This window comes from Gopherus flavomarginatus, chromosome 15 (assembly GCF_025201925.1).
Source record: "Gopherus flavomarginatus isolate rGopFla2 chromosome 15, rGopFla2.mat.asm, whole genome shotgun sequence".
Classification (NCBI taxonomy): domain Eukaryota; kingdom Metazoa; phylum Chordata; order Testudines; family Testudinidae; genus Gopherus; species Gopherus flavomarginatus.
This window is the reverse complement of record NC_066631.1, coordinates 29,029,196-29,050,938: the sequence shown is the minus strand read 5'-3', so window position 1 is coordinate 29,050,938 and position 21,743 is coordinate 29,029,196. Positions and strand designations below refer to the sequence as shown.

The following is a 21,743-nucleotide window of genomic DNA, read 5'->3' as shown; positions in this document are numbered from 1 at the left end:
CCTTGGAACCCTTGGAGAACCCCACCTCAGAACTCTGCTCCCCAAAGGCAGAGCTGTAACCAAGTTGGAAACAAGGAGGAGGAGGAATTTGTATGACAGTAACACCTAGAGGGTTCAACTGAGATCAGTGCTTACATATCATGAGAGGGAGTCTCTGCCCCAAAGAGCTTACATTTGGAAGAGACAAGATGCAGAACAGGAGGGGAAAATGAAGTGAAGCCATTTGCCCAAGGGTCATGCCAGGTGTCCTGACTTCCAACCCAGTGCCCCTCCACTGGACCATGCTGCCCCTACATGAAAAGTGATAATCTGTCAGTGCTGGTCACCCCTGACAATAAAACATGGCCTGCTTTGGAGGAGGCCCAGCATCTAGGCGCCCGGGTAGCTCACAGGCAACATCCGTGCAGGTGCTTCAGTGACAAGCCAGACTGCTCGGCATGCAAACTAGCATATAGTGTAGTGCCTAATGTCTGTGCCGCCATCAGACTCCTGACAAATGTCAGTCATTCCCCCCACTGACTAGGCCTCTGGCGAAGGAATAATGGAGTCTGAAGGAATCTAAGGTGTAGAGCTTAATGTGGCTTAAGTGCACATGGGAGAGAGGTCTGAGTATAACGCACCTCAGACACGATGGTGCAGAGAGCTGCAAGCCGTCTAGGAGAGGTACTTAAAGCAGAAGAAGAATCAATACAGATAGTGGACAAGATGTGGTAGCCTTACACTGAGGAGGTTTTATTTTCCCTACAAAAGGGATTAAACTCAAGTCCTTTCTGTTCTACTTCTCAATTCTTCACTAAGATCTACAGGGTAGTATGTGTCAAAAAGGCCTTTAATATAGGAGCGGAAGAGATACCGTATGTGCATGTGGTCTTGCCTCAACAATGACCAATATCCAGCATGCCAGGGCACAGCAACAACAACAACAAAAAAAGCTAGTGTATCTGACGATGTCCAGTGCTGTGTTGGTGGTTGTTTTCTTGGGGGGCAGGAGCAGGTGAATTGTATCCTGGCTTCCACACCCCATCTGCTGTGAAGTGTGCCAGGGATCAAACACATGATCATGCTGCACACAGGAGCTGAAAACATTTAGGGTGGTCTTGAAATTAACCAGATCAGCTTTGACAAACTCCTTCGCCAGGAAGTCCACACACCAACTACCTACTGTCTAATGAAACATGTTTCTGCTTATTCTGAAAGTACTGCTCTTTAACGCCAGGCCAGGAAAGAAAGGGCTTTCAGGTCCTCAGCGGATGCCCTTTGTCTGATTCCATGAAATCTCTCTATGCTGCCTTTCAGTGGGAGAGGCAGTACCTCTCGCAGTTACCCAAGTTTTGTGTGTTTCCCTTTTCTTTCCTCTAGAGAGTTGTCGATTTGCATTTGAAACCTGTTCATGAATCAAATAACTGTGCAAGCAGCTGCTATTAGCAAAAATAGAAAGCTGGGCCTGCAGATGTTTTTTATTTGGCAGTGAGGTCAACACAAACCTCATCCCACTATAGGTGCACACGGGATAGCTTTCTCCTTTGTCTGGTGCATGCTGGTCTGGAGAAAGGGAACGGGTTGTCAGACTGAGATCCTCTGTTTGTTCACCGAAAAGGTACATCAACAAAGCAAGCTTTCACCCACGCTGTCCTCCTAATATACTAATTTCTGACCATGGGGAAAGGGTGGATTTCAGTCTGAATGGCCCATTCAAGTCCTTGACTTCTCTGATGAGACCGGGCCTATTTCGTACCAAATGAGGGGGAAAATTTTGTGGTCATCTGCCTATGAGGAACTTAATGGACATAAGACAACTCCTTTCCCCTGGGTCAGCAAACTGACTGGGTAATAGCTTCTGATCATTACAGACCACGGTCACACTCAAACCTTCTTATACGAATACAAATCCGCTGAGCCAGGAAGTCAGTCAGAACGTACTCTCTTTTAAAAAGAATAAGGCAGCTAGCTTGGACGAGGTCTGGTCACCTCCATATCTCTAGCCATGTGTCTTTCTTTCTGTCATGCATTTTTATGCAGCTGAAGAACTGAGCAGGAGTTAATTTTGGTTCCGTCCATAGGAAATTATAGTTACAATAACAGTAATTTGGGGGAAAAGTCTGCAAAGCAGGGACAAAAATGACACTGAGCTAATTTAACAGGAGAGAAAATGAGGCTGCACCACTGGGACAATTACCATTTGGCTTGAAGCTCAGCAGAGACCTTGGTGCCTTCGCCTCATCTTTCTGGCATCCATGAGTGCTGCATGCTGAACCTGTCACGATACAGTTTCATTGCAGCCACAATGCTGCATTCCGCCAACTCCGAGCATTTCAATGTGAGCCACTTGTTCACGGCACGGTGTCATGGGGAAAGCTGCTCGAAATGGCTGATGGGACAATACGCAGTTCCCGAACACAGTCATTGCAGCCTCGGGGAGCTCATATAGAGCTGCTAGAGCTGGGTCATAGATTTGTATATCCTCAACGAGGGATTTCTCAGACCTGCCTGAAGTGTATTTTCTGTCGCTACCCCATCTCTCCTGTCGAAAGGCAGAGTGAAATAGGCCGGCACTATCACAGCATGACCTCTGCCTTCTGAGATGAACAGCAGTGCTCCCACATACATAGACAGGGCCCTGGGTGTAATGAACACTGGATACAGACTGCATTCAGGTAGCTTCTCCTGTTTCCGGTATTGTTGGAACTGTTGAAAGCTGCTTGGGGAAAGCATTGCTTTGAGTCACTGTAGAAGTGATAGTGTCAATCTTATGTTAGGCCTGAACTGGCTGTGGAGAAATCTGTAAGAGACCTGGCACCTGCAAACACTTCAAAGAAATGCTATTTTTGCTCTCCATTTTTATTTTATTGCTGTATTTCACAAAACTTTACTTTCCCAAGGTTAGCGAATCAATATATTTTATGGAAAGGTACCAATAATTTGTACCAGATTGTCCCAGATCTTGGTCTAATTATAATGGATGGAATTGAAAGAGCAACTTTTATTTGAAAGGAATAAAACGTTTTAATGACTGATATGTAAATTTGTCTAGTCCTGAGATGGCGTAGATAGAAAACCACATTTCATGTCCAAAGTATGGGGGGAGAAAATAGACTTTAATATGGCATTCATTTTTAATGGTGAGAGTAATGAACCATTGGAACAATTTACCAAGGGTCATAGTGGATTCTCCATCACTGGTCATTTTAAAATCAAGACTGGATGTTCTTCTAAAAGATCTACTCTGGGAACTCTTTTGGGGCAGTTCTCTCACCTGTGTTACACAGGAGATCAGATGGGATGACCACAGTGGTCCCTTCTGGCCTTGGAATCTACAAATATTGCACTCAATCATGTAAATTGCCAGTAGGTTCAGAATCAGGCCAGCCTAGGTGAAGGAATGATATTTTCAAAATCGCACTTGCATCAGAACTGCTATGGCGATGCCAGAAAGGTCCCAGTATCAGGAGACTGTGAAGGTACTGCCTTAAAGGAACCTTTCTGCTCTGTTCCTGAGATGCAGTTATTTCTCCTTGACTGCAGGTCAGCATCTGGTCCTGTGTGTCTCTAAGGTGAGTTACACCGCAGGTTGCAATTCAAACACCCCTTAGAAAGCTTTTCAAAGAAGGGTTCTCACCCCCCAACATTTTTTATATTTAAAAGACACAGTATCCTACAAGAATGGACCCTACAGCTGGTGATGTTGTTACCATAGTGGTCTGAGTCATGACCATACAGCACTAAAGTATTTTTTTCTATCCTCAGACAAAGATGAGATTAAGATAGTGTGAAAAGGTTAAAAGTATGTATCCGTAAAGTCAGCGTGAACATGTGCCAAGGATGTTGAAATAGTCTCAGAACTAAGTATTACAAACTCAGGACATTTAGAGTGCAAGAAATCCAAGCATGTTAAGGAAAGCCCATTTAATGCACCCAAACAACCTTAACTCTGCCCCGTAATGAGGCCATGTGGGGAGAAACAGCATGAAAAAAAATCTAGTGTGCCTTTAAAAAGAATAGTACTTGTGGAACGTGTCAGTGGATGGGGATAGAGTTGAATACATAATTCATAAGAAATGGTTTATTGGACAAATTTAGACTTTTTCGAAGTGATCTGCAAGCAAATAAGAATCGCCTTAAACATATTCATTATTGGAAGTGATCTAACATTTTGAAAACTCTGTGGATTGATTATGAACAGGCTTCTGATGGTATTCAATATGCACCCTATAAGCTAGTCATGTTGGCTAGTCATGACTGGTCAGATAAATCAAGTCACATACATTGCTTATGGTCCCTGATTTGATGCATCTTGGTTGTGACTGGTCAGAAAAGTCACGTGTATTTTTTCTGTTCCCTGATTGGATGAGTTGTGTGCTAACATGCACACCTGAGAAATTAGGTTTCCAGGAACAGCCAAGCATGCAAACTTGACAACTGTTTCCCACACACTTTCATGGCAGCAAAACTCACTGTCTCAATTGTTCGTGGGACTGGGAAGGAGTACACAGAACAGGGCGAATGTGGCTGGGGTGGATTCATTTAAACATTCAGAGGAAAAGTCAGGGGAAATATATTGCACTATTCAGCCAGCTCTGATTCTGAACGTGAATATTGTTGAAGACTAGGGAAGCTCACTAGCAGTGGTACTCAGTGCACCAGTTACCCAAGCCAGTCAAAATTAAAGCAGGCAGGCATCCACGCTAGATGCTTTGGCTGGGGTATTGTATCACCACTAATAAGTGTGGCCAACATAATTCTCATTGCCTTCACCTTTTCTTTTCTAAGCAGAGACAAAATACATGCTCTGCTGTAAAGATACATTGCAGATGAGAGTCACATGACATGTTTGTTCAGTGAACTGAGCCTACAGTCATTTCTTGTGCCAGTTTTTTTTTTTAAAGGAAGTAAAAAAGCTATTTCCCAAGTGCTGGGTGTAGTCAGCTATTTGGTAATCTGTTAATGTAACATTTATTAATCTGTTTTGATGGGAGATGTGCAGTTTACTGATTAGGACAGGAATCGCCTGAGGCATGTGACTCTGAAAGTATCTCTGATTTACTCTTGAATGTGTCAAAGTCAAATGGTTTCTTTAAAACACGTTCCCGAATCCTACAGGGGTCAAGTCCCTTTTATCTCTGTGTTTGTTTATTTACCCCTTACTGCACGGCGATGGTGTCAGAGCCCCATCTTGGTCCTAGACCTAGAACAAACCTGTTAGCCTCAGGTGACCAGGTGCGCTAGTTTTCCATCAGCAGAGATGTGTCCACAAGCACTGGGATTTAAAGACACACAAACAAATACAGGTTGCTTTCAGTGTCTCCTTTCAAGTGGAGCCCTTGACCTTGCTTATAGCCTAGACTCAACAACCTCCTCCAAGTCCCAGCTGTATCTTTGACATAGGAATCCTGCTGTGGTGAGATTATCCCAAGTCCAGGCAGGTTGTTAGAATCAATTTGACAGCAGTGGAATTACTCTGGATTTGTTCCCGTGATACTGAGATGAGAATCTGGCCAATTAATGATAGTATTCATGTATTTATTGGCTGCCAGGGGTAACTGGGATGATTCACAGGGCAAATGAAAAGTCAAGAAGCCTATGTCTGATCTCAGACTGGTTTTAAACCAGTGCTGTCTTCACTGGAGTTACTCTGATTTTACTGATCCAAATCGAGCCCCAGTCCTGAGGCGCTCGAAGCATAGTGTCACAGACAACAGACCCATCGGACTAGAGCCTCAGAGGGTGAAAATTAGTATAACTTAGTTAATGGACTGGCTCTGGCCCGTAGAATGTAGAGCCAACTGGGGGCAAATCACAGAAGGGGGACCTGGTTCTTTTTCTACATTTTTCCCCAATGGGCAGGGGCTGCTCTAGGTATTTTGCCGCCCCAAGCACAGCAGGCAGGCTGCCTTCGGCGGCTTGCCTGCGGGAGGTCCCCCATCCCGCGGATTCGGCGGCACACCTGCGGGGGAGGTCCGCCAAAGCCGCGGGACCAGTGGACCCTCTGCAGGCATGCCGCTGAAGGCAACCTGCCTGCCGCCCTCGCAGAGACCGGCAGAGAGCCGCCTGTGGCTTGCAGCCCCAAGCACGCGCTTGGCGTGCTGGTGCCTGGAGCCTCCCCTGCCAATGGGAGCAGTGGAAGTACACACCCTAAGAAGTCTGAAGATGGAGCTTGCTACATTTATGAACTGAATTATCTGACCTCTTTGCCTGTGTTCCTGTGTACTTCTGTAGTGATTTGACCCCATCATTCGCATGCACCAAGCATGTATTCTTATTGACTTCAGTAGGCATCGGACCAGACCCACAGAACAGCTTCATTATGGGTCACTCTGGCTTGGAAAGCAATCTGTACGTTGCAATGCACAATTATAACTATTTGGGCCTTTCATTCTCTCTTTCTTTATCTGTCTAGATCCATACACCAAATCCATCACCTCGGTATCAGATGCAGCAGCAATGGAACTTGCTAATACCAAGCCATCCCATGCTCCTGACGAATAACATTCTTCAGCTCCTGCTTGGAGTCTGCAGCCATCACAGCTACCTAAGCCAAAATCCGTACTCTCCACATCCCACTGAATGGGTGCCATCCAAACCACAGTGCATCCCATGGACAATACCGACTGTGCTTGGTTTTTTGGGTTCAACTCGAACAGTTAAAGGTTGTTGGATCCTCTTAGACCCCTTAAAAGACTTTTGGAGGAAGAGGAGAAGACGGGAGGAAGATTGATGGAAATGTGCTCTGATAACGTTAACCACAGAATAGTCATAGCTCATTGCTTCCAATTATTTTCAGCATAACTTGGCATTTCCACAATGCTGAACAGGTTTCAGAAGGTCAACTAATTTTGTTCATGATAAATCCAACTGATATTGGATTACTCCAGTAATTTTTAATGGGCCAGTGACTGATGTGCGTTATGTTTAGTACACTGCTCTTGACATAGATGAACTACAACTGATTAGGAAGACTACTGAATAATTAGGGAAATGCAAGGATAATGAGTTAATGAGGGGCTAAGAGGGGCATGATGAGCATAGTAGAGTCCAGTTGGAATAGCAGAAGCGAAGAGTTAATAACACAGCTACTATGAGATAATCCTGATAAATAATGCATTTGGACGAATTCAGACCTGGTGTAACTCTACCGATGTCAATGGAACAGAAGTGAATTTGGACCATGTTGACTTGCTGGAAAACAACCATCCAGCAAATATGTATTAAATCACGTTCCTCCTACTTCCTTCTCATCTGATGGCTTCGTTAGTAGTTAAGTGGCTTAAGCATTTTAAATACAATGGCAATATTCATAGTAAATGTTGTTTTGTTTAGATTGTGCCTTCCATCCCAAAGAATCCCAAAGCACTTTACAGGCCATGCAGCAAATACACTGAAATGCAGCCACCTCTGCAGTGAAATATAGCAGCTGATCATGCAGCGTAGAATCAGGGCCAATGTCTTTTTGCATGTGGCCAGACATGAGAGCTGGCTTTGCCAATGCTTGGAGTCCCACCTCCAGTGGCCACGATTGGCTGGGCGTAGACATCTGTTCAGTCAAGGAAGCCAAAAAAGAGACTCATCTAGTTGATCAGAACTTTACAGAGTTGTTCTTAGTTGGAACCACAGTCTTTGCATATCTTATCACTTGCACAAAATCCTGCTGCTGTTTCCATCCATCTCCAGCACCCACGGAAAATGGCATTTTGCTTTGCACTGTAGGGATGTTCATTATTCAGTGAAGAGTGGATGCGCTGCAGCTAGCTTTTCAAAGGAACAGAAAGATCTCCGTGGGTACAGTCCTTGGTAGGAAGATTGAAGAAGAGGCGATCACAAGAACAAGCTTGATTGTCATGGGATCTCCTCTGAAATAAAAAGTGACCCAAAGTGTGCACCTGTGCTTTACGAGCACAGAATAATTATTACACCGTTGTGAACGTTGCCCTTTTTAGCCTGTTCGAATGGTCCATAGATCGATCCTAACTTCCGTGGGTGTGATCATTGACCAAGCACTTCAAACTTGAGGATCAAATTCCCTGCTGGTGTAATTCCCTTGAAGTCAACTGAATTAGGCCAACAGAGAACTGGGACCAGGGACCCTTGTATTAGGGCCCCTTTGTCTTCAGGGGGAGCTGTGGGGGCTCAGCATATATGGGTCCTGCTCACTTATTTAGGAGCCTCACTATGGATTTGCAGAAGAAGGGATTAAAAAGCAAAGGTAGCATCCAGCTCTCGTTCACTTCCAGTCCCTTTGAGAATGTGACTGTAATACAAATAACAATACCTATACGGTGATTTTCATCTGCCTGGAATAACTCTCCATGGTGCCACCACCTGGGTTACATCCCATAATACAAGGATCTGAGGGGCTGACATGGAGAGAGCCTGCGCTCCACAAGATGCTCCTCTGCCTGCCCCAGAGAGTCATTGATTACCTGGAGGGAACAGCTATGTTGGCGGTTAGTGATGGATATTGAAAGCCTCTCTGCATGGGGACGGTGACTTAGAGGGCCCTTTGATTTACAATACCAAGCCCAGAGTAAAACCCTCCCCTCACACCAATAGCCAGCCTGGTAAGGGTGACCAGATGTCCCGATTTTATAGGAACAGTCCCAATTTTTGAATCTTTTTCTTATATAGGCTCCTATTACCCCCCAACCCCTGTCCCGATTTTTCACATTTGTTGTCTGGTCACCCTGAGCCTGGTAATTTTTGCAGCCCAGCTGAAGCAGCACATGGTCTCACTCAGGCTTTGATATGCTCCCGTGCTCTCCTCAGGGCCGAAGGTGAACCTGACCGCCTGCTGTCACTTGTATTGCGAGGTGGAGTCTCAACCCCCCAGGCTCTTCCTATCTGGCTGCTGCCCCTAGAAGCTTTTCTGCTGCTCCAAGGAAGGGCTTGCAGCAGGCAAGGCTTTTCGGCCCAGATTCTCAAAGCTATTTGGGTGCCTAACTCCCATGGGGAAGGAGGCACCTAAATAGCTTTGAGGCTCTGGCCTAGCTACTTGGCATCTGGACATAACAACACATGACACCATCTCCGCTAAAACAAAGTCGCCATGTCCAGGAATGCGTTCAGTGGGATTGACTACAGCTGAGTCAGACAGTTCTCTTGGCCTAGGGATGCTGGCACTGGGAATGGAAAGGGTTCCTAGTGGTTAGAGCGGGGGACCTGCAGTCAGGACTCCTGGGTTCTATAACCACACCCAGGAAGTAGAGTAATGTAGTGACTGAAAGAAGAAGCGAAACTGTATGAGTCAAGGTTGCTGACTTGCATACTCTGCTCTGGGGGAGGTGTGCAGGTTAGCGGTTAGAGCACTGGGGGCTGGGCAGCAAGATTCATTTGTTCCAATCTCAGCTCTGCTACTGACTTGCAGTGTGGCTCTGGATTGGTCACTTAACCTCTCTATGCCTCACTTTCCCCACCTGTATAATGGGGTTCATGATATTCCATTACCTCTGGGAAGGATCATGGGGCTAGTTCACTAATGTTTACAAAGTACTTTGAGATCCCCAGACAGCTGATGCTAGGGAAGTGCAAGGTGTGGATGCTGCCAAGGCCTGCACTGCAGAGCAAGAGCCTACTGCCTGTAGCTCTACTGGAGCTGGCAGAAGTCATTCGCCTGCGCTGGCGTCTGCGTCTGCTCCTCCACATTCTCACTGGGCATTAACTGTTAGTTAAAAGCAGGATGAAACAATTTCTCAGGGCTTAGCTTTAGGGTGCCATTAAAATAAATAGCTACCCTTATCCTGAAGGCTGCAGATCAAAGACCTGTCATGTTTGGCATGCACAGTTTCTCCAGCCTAAATACAGTTCTGTTCTAAAGGGTTTACACACTAATTGCTGCATGCAATGCTACTAGGATTGCGCCCGACGGCTCTTGGGTAGCAGAAAGCCTCCAGCAATGGGGCAGGAGGATGGATTGGACTGGTATTTGTGATTTTAGCAGGAGTGTCATCAAGTTACAGCCCGGGGACATACGCTGGGGGTGCGTTTAGCCAGCTTGTTAAGGGCGTTTCTCCTTTCCTAAGGTCGTGGTTAGTGTCATCAGCAATTCACAGCTGGGGAAATTCATCTCTGTGGGGAGGTCCACAAAAGGACTAGGCACTGCATAATCCTACAAAATTGGTCTGAGGTGAAGCCTAGGCCTTGTGCTGTCACCTCTGCTCAGCGGTGACTTTTGCCGAGAGCGTGTTAGGAAGGCATAGGGCTTAAGGCCAGAAGGGATCACCAGATCACCGAGTCCAAGCTCTCAAACATCACAAGCAACTAGCCCCCACCCAACCACCCCCCAAATGCCAAACAGACACAGCAAAGAGACAATCCGAGTGCTCGCAGGAGAGCACATGCTCGGACACTCAGACTGCGACATACATCACAGGAACACAGCTCGTTTCTCTGAAAAGCCGCACAGCTGGGCAGTGAATGGCTGAAGAACAGAGGGACGCATTCTCAGTGGAGGGCACAAAGGAAGCTTAGAATCATAGGACTCAAAGGGACCTCGAGAGGTAGGGTGGCCAGACAGCAAATGTGAAAAATCGGGACAAGGGGTTGGGGGTAATAGGAGCCTATATAAGAAAAAGGCTCAAAAATCGGGATTGTCCTTATAAAATCAGGACATCTGGTCACCCTATCAAGAGGTCATCTAGTCCAGTCCCCTGCACTGAAGGCAGGACTAAGTATTATCTAGACCATTCCTGACAGGTGTCTGTCTAACCTGCTCTTAAAAATCTCCAGTGATGGAGATTCCACAACCTCCCTAGGCAATTTATTCCAGTGCTTAACCACCTGGACAGTTAGGAAGTTTTCCTAATGTCCAACCTAAACCTCTCTTGCTGCAATTTAAGCCCATTGCTTCTTGTCCTATCCTCAGAGGTTAAGAACAATTTCTCTCCCTCCTCCTTGTGACAACATTTAACATACTTGAAGACTAGCAGGATGTCCACACTGCCACTGGAGGTGTCCTTTCCAGCTTGGATAGAGGCACACACGCTAACTTTGACCAAGCTCGCACCCTGAAAACAGCAGTGTGGGCTAACAGTTTCAGCAGAATCCCATCCCATACCCGAGGCTCGTACTTGGGCAGCTAGTCCATGCCACTGTGCATTGCGATGCTGTGATCAAGGCCAGCACAGGTATGTCAACCCAAGCTGGAAAGAAGGAGCGCTCGCAGGTTAGGCAATAGGACCTTGATTAAGAAGGGAGCATGGGCACACACACCGGGCCCAGCTCTGTCCTCCCTTATATCAGTTTCATGCTGTGAAGGCCCTGGGTAGGGTGTTGTTACTGCCAGTCCACACTGGTGAATCTGCCCTATTGTCTCTATTTGGTCTACTCTGATCTCGTTCAGGCTCTGTTTGTTCACAAGCCTCTCACTCAGGCCTCGCTGGCTTACTCTTGTTAATTATAGCCATAGCTGCTTATACCTGGTCTGAGCACTGAGTCCCGTGCAGTTTGATTTTTTGTCCTGAGTAACCAAATCTTCTAGTTCCATTATAAAACAAACAAACAAGGCAAGTGCTAATAAATACAGTAGTATGTACAATATCCGCGCTTCAAAATGCAGGGAAACTTATGCAGATGAGGCTTTGCCAGAGAATGTAGTGAATACAGCCCCAAAGTCTCCCTATGTCTCACACGCAGCCCCGTCTCTGATTGGGCTGTTTCTCTACTGGTGATTTAGCAGAAAGCCGGCAGAGGTTCCTTACAGATGAACTGGATTTACTGAACTTGAAGATTCTTTTGAATACAATTTGGGCCGGTCGCTTTCTGGGAACTAAGGTATAAACTAAGTGGTAACAGCATCTGCTTTCCCTCTGCACACAAAGTAGCTCCTGTTCTAGAAGTCACTGACGCAAGCGTGGAGTCCAACTCTTTTTGCTCATGGCCAACACCAATGTGCATTGATAACGATAGCATCTCCCTGCGTCAATCCTCATCTCCATCATGAGGAATTAGAAGCCATTTTATCAGCAGTTAATTGCAGTGGACGCATTACATATGGCCAGGAACAGGAATGCTGCATGGTTTTTTATGGTGACAAACAGCTGATTCTCACTAACCATCTGGTAGAGATTCTCTGCGTGTCAATCCAAATTAATCTAATGAACACGACCAAATGCATTTCAGAAGTGGGTTTCCACAGATTCCTCTGTTGTAAGTGTAAGAATACCATAAGGCTGGAGGGGAAAGCGCAGATTTTTTATTTGGGCATTATATTTCCTGTCTCCTGTTATGTGACATGAAAGTCACTTGGCTGGAGGGAATTTACTTTTTTCCAGCTTTGGAAAAGCTTATTTAGTAGGGGATTGGAGCAACCTGAAATGACTTAGCTGACACTACAGAGCATTGCAATGAACTGTCTAGAGAGCATTTGCATCATTGTCCTCTACTAGATTAAATAAGAACCATTCAACTGTGATTCATAGGCCCTATACTGCTAATTACCAATGGCAAGCCAACTTGAGCTAAAGCAGCTGGCAGATGTGATTTTGGAAACCGAGGACCTGAGAGGCAGATCCATGGTGCACAGCATAGTGACAGCTGTGAAATTCCTAGCTTGCCACAGAGTTATTACAGCATTTCCCTCCTCCTTCCCTGAGAAATACATACTCAGTGGAACATTTCCAAGGAAGGTTACTTCTGTGGAAAATTAAATGTTTCACTGGTTACTCATCTGGCATGTTAATGTGAACTCCCGACTAACTGGAGGTATGTTGTCATCTCCATCCTCACTGTCCCTGGGAGGTATATATACAGATTCCCATGCACACGGGTGAGATCGTATTCCCATCTGCACACCTGGCAGGATGAAAGGAAGCGGGGGTGGCATGCTCAGCAGGGCCGGCGCTTCCATTTAGGCGACCTAGGCGGTCCCCTAGGGCACCAGGATTTGGGAGGGCGGCATTTTGCCGACCTCGGAGGCAATTAGGCGGCGGGGGGTCCTTCTGCGCTCTGGGATGTCGTCGGCAATTCTGCAGCGGGTCCTTCACTCGCTCCGGGACCCGCCGCCGAAGTGCCCCGAAGACCGGGAGCGCGGAAGGACCCCCCCGCCGCAGAATTGCTGCCAACAACCGGGAGCGCAGAACGACGCCCACCTAGGGTGCCAAAAACCCTGGCATCGCTCCTGATGCTCAGCGAATGGCACCAGCTTGAGAGGGGAGTTGTGCGCTTCTGTCATCTCTTTGCCGTGGCTTTGTGTGTGAACATTTTACACAAGCTCCTTGTTGCATGAGTGACAGTTGCTATTATTCTAGAGCAAACACCAAATGCAGGGGAATTCCAAAGGGATCACAAAATATCAGCCAATTAACAATCATTTCTGCATGGTGCAGAGGTGAGTTCCTGGCTGGTTCACTGCTGCAGCCATTCGAACACACAGCATGCAGCACCTTGGAGTATTGTTTCAGGCCTAATCCTGTTTGATGCAGAGCATTTGCTGAGGGGCTGCTGCACACCACAATTCCCACCCACACCACTGGGAGCTGAGGGTGGAAGTTAATTGGAGTTGGCCTGTAACATTTATTGTCCCTCGATGCTCAGATTCTGTACAAAGGGGCTGATGCTGCAAAATGTCCAGAGACTCAGAGGTAAAGCAAATACACAGGGATCATATTCTGTGACCAGATTAAGAGAAGCCAACACCTCTTGAGTATCTTGCACATCCCACCTCCTTTATGACTTTTCCAATCCTCCTTTGCACCTCCACAGCCCAGAACCACCACCATTGATCCCTACCAGAGCTGGTCGAAACATTCGCTGCAAATGAATTAAATCCTTTTATCTGTTTGCCAATTGTTGCCGAGCCTTTTTCGCAGCTTGTATAGGCCAGATGCCAGCATATGACCTAGAGGAAAAACGCCTGGGAATAGATTACCAGCTTGTAACCAACCAACTCAGCTAGTAGAGCTCGTTTTCCAAATGACGAGAAAAGCTTTGCTAACTGCAGGACACTCGCCCATTAATGCTAAATCAAGCAAGACGCTCACAGAACTATCTTGGGGAACAGATAGAGAGACACTGACAACAGGGGGATGTGTGAATGCTACCAACATTCCTTCACATGCTCAGCATCCTAATGGCTCTCTATGGGTTTGTCTGGTTTTGCAGGAGGTCTCGTCTTGCCTGTGGACGCGGCACATTTTTAACGATGTGTTTTTGCAACAGAACTGCACCCAGCAATTAATAACTCCTGGTCCACATAAGCCTTCCCTGGGAAAAGCTATGGAAAAATCATCTTCAAAAATATAATCAGCTGCTGGGCCCACCATTAGTAGTTACTGTTGCTATTTCGTATTTCATTTTGGGTTCCCATAATGGATAATACTGCAGCTATTTCCCTAAATACCAAGGCAATCTATTATGCCGCTGTCACAGGTGCACTGTACTGTAGCAGTATGCTATATTGCTTCTTCTCACCAGCCCAGTTTATTAATGACAACAAATTGTAACAGCATTCACACTCAACCAAAGATGCACGTTAGTGCTTCACGGGGGAAAAAACAGTAGATTGAGAACTCAAGGCAAAGGGTATTTGCAGAGTCTAACTGCCTTGTAAATGTACCGTTCCCGTTCAACTTCAGATCTGGGAACACTGATTGCAGGTAACTTTGTGTCATCATTTGGTACTCTCCTGACACCTCACCCTGTTGCTGTCGTCTGATATTTAATGCCATCAGCATATGTAGGGCAATTTTCTAAAGGGAGGCTTATCCCGGGTGTGAAGCATTAACTCTGGCACACTGGAGTGGATTTTCAAAAGTGGCCACTAGTTTTGGGTGCTCACCTTGAGCCATTGGGGCCTGATTTTCCCAGGTACCAAACAGCCCTCACTCTCCTGGAGTAGGACCCAAAAGAGAGAGAGCCAGATGCAGTGAGCGCATCTGAAAATGCAGCCGCACACACGCAACCTTAGAGCACCTCAGTGAGTGCGTTTGTCTGCATTTACTCATCTGAGGGCTTTTAAAAACCAACAAGAACTACTAAATTAGCTTGTCCTGGGTAATTAACAGCATTTTAGCCCATCCACAATATATTGTACGTTATTTACCAACAGAGAGAAGGACAGTTGGTATATCAGGACATCTAGACAGCAAATCTGAGAGCCTACTGAAAATGTAATTGGCTGTTCTTTAATTTCCCATTACTTTAGAAGGAATTTGCATCCACTTGTTCACCCAGAATGCCCACGTTAAGCACGCGAGGCGTACCAGAAGTATTAATAACAATAAATATTGGTAAGATGTCTTCATGATCAAAGGCACGTCAGTGTCTTTCCGGGCTAAGAGTCCGGTAAATGTTTCAGGGTAAGCAACAAGACCGCTATAACCACAGCACCCGAGCGAGGTGATCCATTCAGCTCACAGTTCGTACCGAGGGCACGGATGCTTTTAGAAACTCCTCACAGAGCAGCGGGAATGTTCAGACCAGGCGAAGGAAATCAGGTAGCTCCTAAAGTAGGTTGTGAGTTTATTTGGCTCTTGCCGTCTGCTCCGCGCAGCAAACACCCATGCAGAGCAGCGTTAAGCACAAAGATGCAGGATGTCTTTTCTTGCTAAAGAAATGGATGACGTGCTGCCTCTCTGTGACACCCTCTGGCACGAATGGAAATAATGCCTGGCAATAGAGAAAGCCAGCTAAGCCACCCTGCTCAGTAAAGAAACAGAACCTCTGATTGCTCTGCATCCCTCATAAAATAACTGTCCTGTCAAGGCCTGTAAATTAGGTTCTCAGAGACGATAAGCACGTCAGAAGCCACACAATAAGTCACCACACAAAAGACGCTGTCAGCTGAGGGTAAAATCAGTAGCAGGTTTCATTTAAAACTGAGATAATATATGTTTAAAAGGGGATTAGGAGGGACTGACTGGAGTTGGTCTGTCCCCGGTGCCCTCTCGGTCCCCCGTCATGGTACCAAAGCTGAACAGCTCAGGGATATATAGTTCATCTAGACATAGAGATTGAGGATGCTGATTTTGGTGCAAGCTCTTTGGCTGGCTTAGAAACATCACTGATCCACTGCAGTGCTGCCTTATCAGCTCCAATGCACAGAACGCTTGGGAAACAGAAACTCACTTGAATGTGTGGGTTTTGGGCTTTCTCAGCCTTTCAATTAGGCATCCCACGGGACCATTAAAAATGAGTGGATTTCAACATATCTCCAGGGGAGAAGCTCAGGTTGTTTTCAGATTAACGTTCCCGCAGGCTGGCGCCAGTAAAAATACAGGGCAAGATGAAGATCCTTGCTAATCTCAGCTACACCAATGTACATTGAGAGTAACCCCACTAAAGCCAATGGAGACATAGGATAGTGTAACGGAGATCAGAATCTGGCTCAAGGTGTGCCTAGCAAATGAGACTCGCTCAATGCGGGAGACACAAGAGCATATTCAAATGGGACATAAATTGGACCTAAGATTCAACTTGTGTTTCTCTTCTCTTGGCAATTATTCTCTTGAAAGTTCCCTGAGGGTTCGTTGGGCGTTTGCAAGCACCACTTATAAACACCCCAGGGGAGGCGGATTGTTTTGGGCTGAGGCCCTTGGACTAGGACTTATTATGGGATTAAAATGAGCAAAAGAAACCTCAGGCTGAAAATCTGGGGTGGAAATTCTCCTGGCTGGAGGCATCATTTCCCAAAGGAAGTGGGGGAAGCTGGGTTGAGTGAATTATCAAAAACCAGAATGGCTAAGGCCCTAGAAAATGCCCTACAAGGGGATGGAGGAGCAAATATCAGGACAAAACTCCCTTTGATTCCTGCGGGGCCAGGATTTTGCCCAGGAGGTTTGCTATGAGTCTGTGCCTTTTCCCTGCTGTGAATATACACTGCTATTCAGCCTCTCTTCCCACAGCCCCATCAGAATCTTACCTCTGTCCTCCTCTTTCTCACGGACCTTCCTCCCTTTGAGAGCTCTGCTCCAGGCCCCGCCATAGTCCCCCATTTTGTTCCTCTCTGGCGTATCCTTGGAAACGCTCTTGAACCACGGCCCATACCTCCGGACAGAATTCCGAGCCTCCGGGGTCTCCTTGAACCCCCTCCCGAGCTGAACCACCCCCAGGTACTGAAACGCTGTCCCTTCGCTGGTGCCATCCAGGGGGTTGGGGTCATTCTCGGAGATGGTGGGCTCCCCGGCAAACCCAGAGTGCAGAAACACCAGGCTCCCGGCCGTCAGGTACAGCGCGATCAGAGTGAAGAAGCGCACGGGTTTCCGCCTAAAATAACGCTGGAACTTTACCAATAATTTGGCCATAGCACCTTCATTCCTCGCCTTGTGTTGGGTGGGAAGTGGCAGAGCAAAGACAGCAACCCTCGTCTTGCAACTCTCTCTTCAAGTGCACAAGATTGGGTCAAAACCAGCTGATATAAGATAAGTGGGAAAGGCAGGACAATGGCCTTTTGTCAGCCGTCCCGCTGTGCTGGTTCAGCTGCTGAAGTGTTCTCCCCTGGTATTATTTTGGGATCAATAAGTAGCCACTAAAGCAGAACGAGACTGCATACTGAACTCAAACAAAAATATTTTAGAATTCTGTAAAGTCCAAAGGGGCTGGGGTAGGGGATGGAAAGTCTATTTTTCAGTTCCCGTTTTGTGCTAAGAAAACGAGGTATTTCTCGAAGCAAATCTCAGTACCATTTGGCTCCATTTTATTCTTCTCCTGTTAATGTTCCTAAGGGGTGCTCTGGAGACTCCATTGATGGTGGGATCATGTTAAGAAAATTGAGTGTTTGAAGGCGATTTGAAAGCTGATCAGCTGACACAGCTCCCCTCACTGGCTTTCTCTGCTTTCAGCTCCTCAGCGCTGGTTCTTGCAGGCATTTCTGTAATGGAAATGGAACCGTCTCCCTTTCAGTGAAAGAATGAAAGGTCCCTGGATGCGTCTCCAGGTACGAAATACTGACTGGAGCCCTTTGTTTAATGAATCTCCATTCATTTCGGTCTCAGGACAAGAATTCTCCACCTGCAAGTCAAAAGGAATGACAATCAGAAAACTGTTCAGAAGGCTTTAGCAGGGACAGATTTATAGCATTTGAAGCTGCACACCCTCCCCCAGACAGATCCCAGTCAAGATAAAACACAAATCCTCTTCTTTCCTTTTGAAGCTTAGCAGTCTGGGATATTTTCAAATTAACCCAGGCATGTCACAGTTGCCACTGTGTCGTACATTGTGGCCTCTTGGAATTTCCTGGATTCAGACAGGATAGAACTCAGATTCTCTTGCTACGAAACCACAGGTCCCTGCTAGCTAAAGAAGAATCTCTATTAGCTATCAGCAGTATAGGGCCTATGTCATACAGATGAGTTATGATGCCATCAAGTGGAGGATAGTGAGACTCTCTTTCTCTCTCTCTCTAGCTACCTATTTACCTACTTCATCACAATAAAATATGAATACCACAGAGACACTAAGTTGTCTGCAGAGTCTCCAAATAATGTGAATCCTTAGAATCGGATCAGAATGTTTGACACTTTCCTATATAAGTATTTGGAGCAGGATTTCTGATGCTTCCAGCCTATTGACCAGCCTTTTTCGCATTGCGTTATATATTAATTACCTTTCCCTCCACTCCAAAGCCTCTACAGATGCTAACTCTTTCAATCAGCTGGCAGAGGATTGCAGCATTTCATACAAAATGCATCTTTGGCATCGCTTTCCTGCCACGGTGTGTGGAAAGCCACATCCCCAAACAACTGCCTGCGTGTACTCCAGTCACAGTGTGAGTAAAAGCAGACTCCTCGGAGGACATCCAGCCAACCGATCGATGAGACTGGGTTCAAAGCACTTGTGTCTTAGCCTTCCTACAAACCCCCTGTTGGCCTGGCATATGGTTCCACATGGAGGAATGATTAGCTGTCTACATTTTCACCAACATTGCCTTCTTAAAGGGACAACTAAACCTACTTAAACTGTGCTCATTAAGAGCAGAATGGATGGTAAGGGCTCTCCAGCTGAGCCTGAGGTTCAGCGTGAGGTGTTGCTGTGAAACAGGCAAGATCCTGTAAACCTGCTCTGATTTTCAGTCTCTGGAGAACATGTGTGAGCCTTTTGTGGCTGAAGATTGGAATTCAAGCCTGGTTTGCTCAGGTCATTATGAAGCTGGTAGGCTGCTAGTCCTATGCATATCATAGCAAATCTCCCTGCACAGCGGGGAATTCCTGCACAAGAGAGTCAAAGGAGAATGGCAGAGACCAGTGTCCTAGAGCCCAGTCAAAACTGAGGGTTGTTGGCAGAGCCAGGAGGAAGGAGCTCCTGGCTGGCATAGCAGGGGAGCTGCAGGTGAGGACGGAGGGGCATGATCAGCAGAGCTGGTGCAGGGAGCATTCCAGGGCTACAATGGCGGGGGAGGCTGCAAATGTACTGGCAGAACTAAAATGAGAAGTTTGCACAGCACCTGCCTGCATCTTGTTTGGATCCAACCTGGCTCAGTTCAATTGGTCCCAGACTCCCACTCCCACCCACTGAACCCCAATCATCACGTGGTGCAGACCCTTGGGATTTCGTTGGAAGTCTCCCATCTAAGCATCGCTCAGCCTGGACTCGCCTTCTCTTGCTAAATCAGACACGATTGTAAGCCATAGTGCCGGCGCACAGGTACCCGTTCAGCTCCCTCATAATGACAAAAGAGACTCCCTGTTTCCCATACCAGAGTTGAGGAAGTGGCGACAAAACCATCCCCGAGAGAATGGACAGGTTCTTTTGTGACTAACGTCAGGTCTACACTCCAGACCTGTAACAGTAGAATTATGTTACTCATGGGCACGAAAAATCCACACCCCGAGCAACAGAGTTATACCGACCTAAGAGCCCTGGTGTAGACAGTGCTATATTGGTGGGAGATCTTCTCCCGTTGTCACAGCTACTGCCTCTCAGGGAGGCAGATTAACTACACCGATGGGAGAAGCTCTACCAATGGCGTAGTAGTGTCTTCACTAAAGCACTACAGTGGCACAGCTGAGAACTCTGCACTGGTGCAGCTGCGCCACTGCAGCGCTGTACGTGAAGACAAGCCCCAAGATGCGCTTAGAGGTGGAATCGATAGGTGAAATTCCTGGCAGAGTGGAGCACCTGCGCTAAGTTCTTTGCACACACAGGTTTTAAGTGCTGCATAGGGGGCATGCAGATCATGCACACAGACTGCGTGAGCACAGAAAAAGGGGAGTAGGAACACGAGTGAAGAGTGCAACCTGAACAGCTCAACCCGGCTTCTTCTCCTTGTGCAAACACCATACTCACTCCTGGGCTCCAGACAGGAGGTTCTGACAAAATGGACCAGTGCCATCAGGCCAGATCCTCAGCGGAGCTAAATCTGCACAGCTGTCTGTGCTTCATGGGTCTTCCCTTGTGCATCTGGGAAAGCACAGAGCTGCTGCTACTGCATGACACTGAGGAGCCTTGTCTTCAATGGAGCAAAAGCACTTTACACCAGCTGGAGAGTTGGCCCTATGTAGGGATGCACTAGCTAGTTCACTGAAAAGCAGAAGTGACCCAAACCTCTCCCTAAAGCTTTCCCTGAACCCACACCGGGGAGGGGGGGATTTGTTACAGTTCCGATAACTTTGCACCCATTATTTCTTTACTGAATGTGTCTCTCTGCCCCTAGCTTCATTGAAGACTAGAAATATTAAGGACCAACATGTAGCTGGCTCAGCTATTCTCCTGGTGTTTCTAATCCAATGCAACCCAGAAACAGGTTATTTCCAGACCAAAAAACATCTGGACCTGGACAGCCCCATGAAGCTTTCTTTAAACGTGGTTGTTCTCTTGCATTTTCCAGGCCATTCTGCATGACAGATGAGAAGCAACCATCAGAAACCCCTCCACCACAAAGCCATCCAGCATCAGCAACAAACTCCTCATTGCAGCCTGCCTAATAGAGCACACATCTGAGTGCAGAGGGAGGTTCGGTCACGGTCATTGTTTCCAATTAATGCTCTCCAACAAACAGATGTTCCTTGGTTATGTGCACTTAGAAAAAGAATGGATTTTACATTCATATTTCCCTCCCTAATCAAAGTAACATGCCATAGACAATTTGCGCTTCCAGGGTTCCTGCTATCTGAAAATCTCAACAGGCATCACAAGTATAAGCCTCATAAATCCCGGTCAGATAGGTTGGTGTTATTAGATGAAGAAACTGAGGCACAGTGAGTGCTAGAACTCGGCTCTCTTGATTGTTGCTCCACAAAACCAGCCTGCCTCTCAGGATTAGCCAGCCCAGTCATTGTTCCGCTCCTGCCTGTCAAACTGCTCTAGCTGAGTGTCTATTGCTCTGTTGTGCAAAGATACCTGTGTGAATTCCTTCAATGCCCGGGACCTTTCCTAGCCACTTTCTCCCACGGGAGGTCAGGTTTTCAAATGAGCTCAGCCCCCACAAACGAGGCCAGATTTTCAAACTGGCTCTGCTCCCAGCAGCTCCCACAGCGACACTTACAGCTCGATTTTCAGACGAGCTGCTCAGCACATGGGGTCTACACTTTGCTAAAAGCCTGGCTCTTAGCCTTGGTATCTCTGCTGCCTCAGCTACCACCTCTATGCTGACGAGAAAGTAGCCTCTTCCAGCCCCTGTCCTGGCTCCTCTCTGGCCACACACTATCTGTTTGGACCCCATACACATCTGGCACTATCTCAACTTTCTTGTGCTGTACGTCCCAAAAGGGACAAGTTCTTATTGTGGGCAAGAGGAATGTACCCAAGGGCAGCTTGTGCCAGGAAAATTACCCCTGGAAATGGCGTCATCAAGCCACAAAACCCTGAGGACTCGGTGTGAT

General features: G+C 46.8%; 1 protein-coding gene across 3 annotated transcripts in view; it reads right to left on the bottom strand.

The window, feature by feature from the left end:
* The window catches only part of WSCD2 (WSC domain containing 2), a 148,068-nt gene that overhangs the window by 71,701 nt on the left and 54,624 nt on the right, over window positions 1–21,743 (bottom strand). Inside the window, exon 2 of one of the 3 annotated variants that reach the window (XM_050924211.1) lies at window positions 16,847–17,934. In XM_050924211.1, coding sequence (XP_050780168.1) covers window positions 16,847–17,228 — 382 coding nt within the window. In that variant the 5' untranslated portion in view covers window positions 17,229–17,934. Of the gene's footprint in view, window positions 1–16,846; window positions 17,935–21,743 lie in introns of those variants that run through there. The other 2 variants (XM_050924213.1, XM_050924212.1) reach the window with 2 other exon arrangements.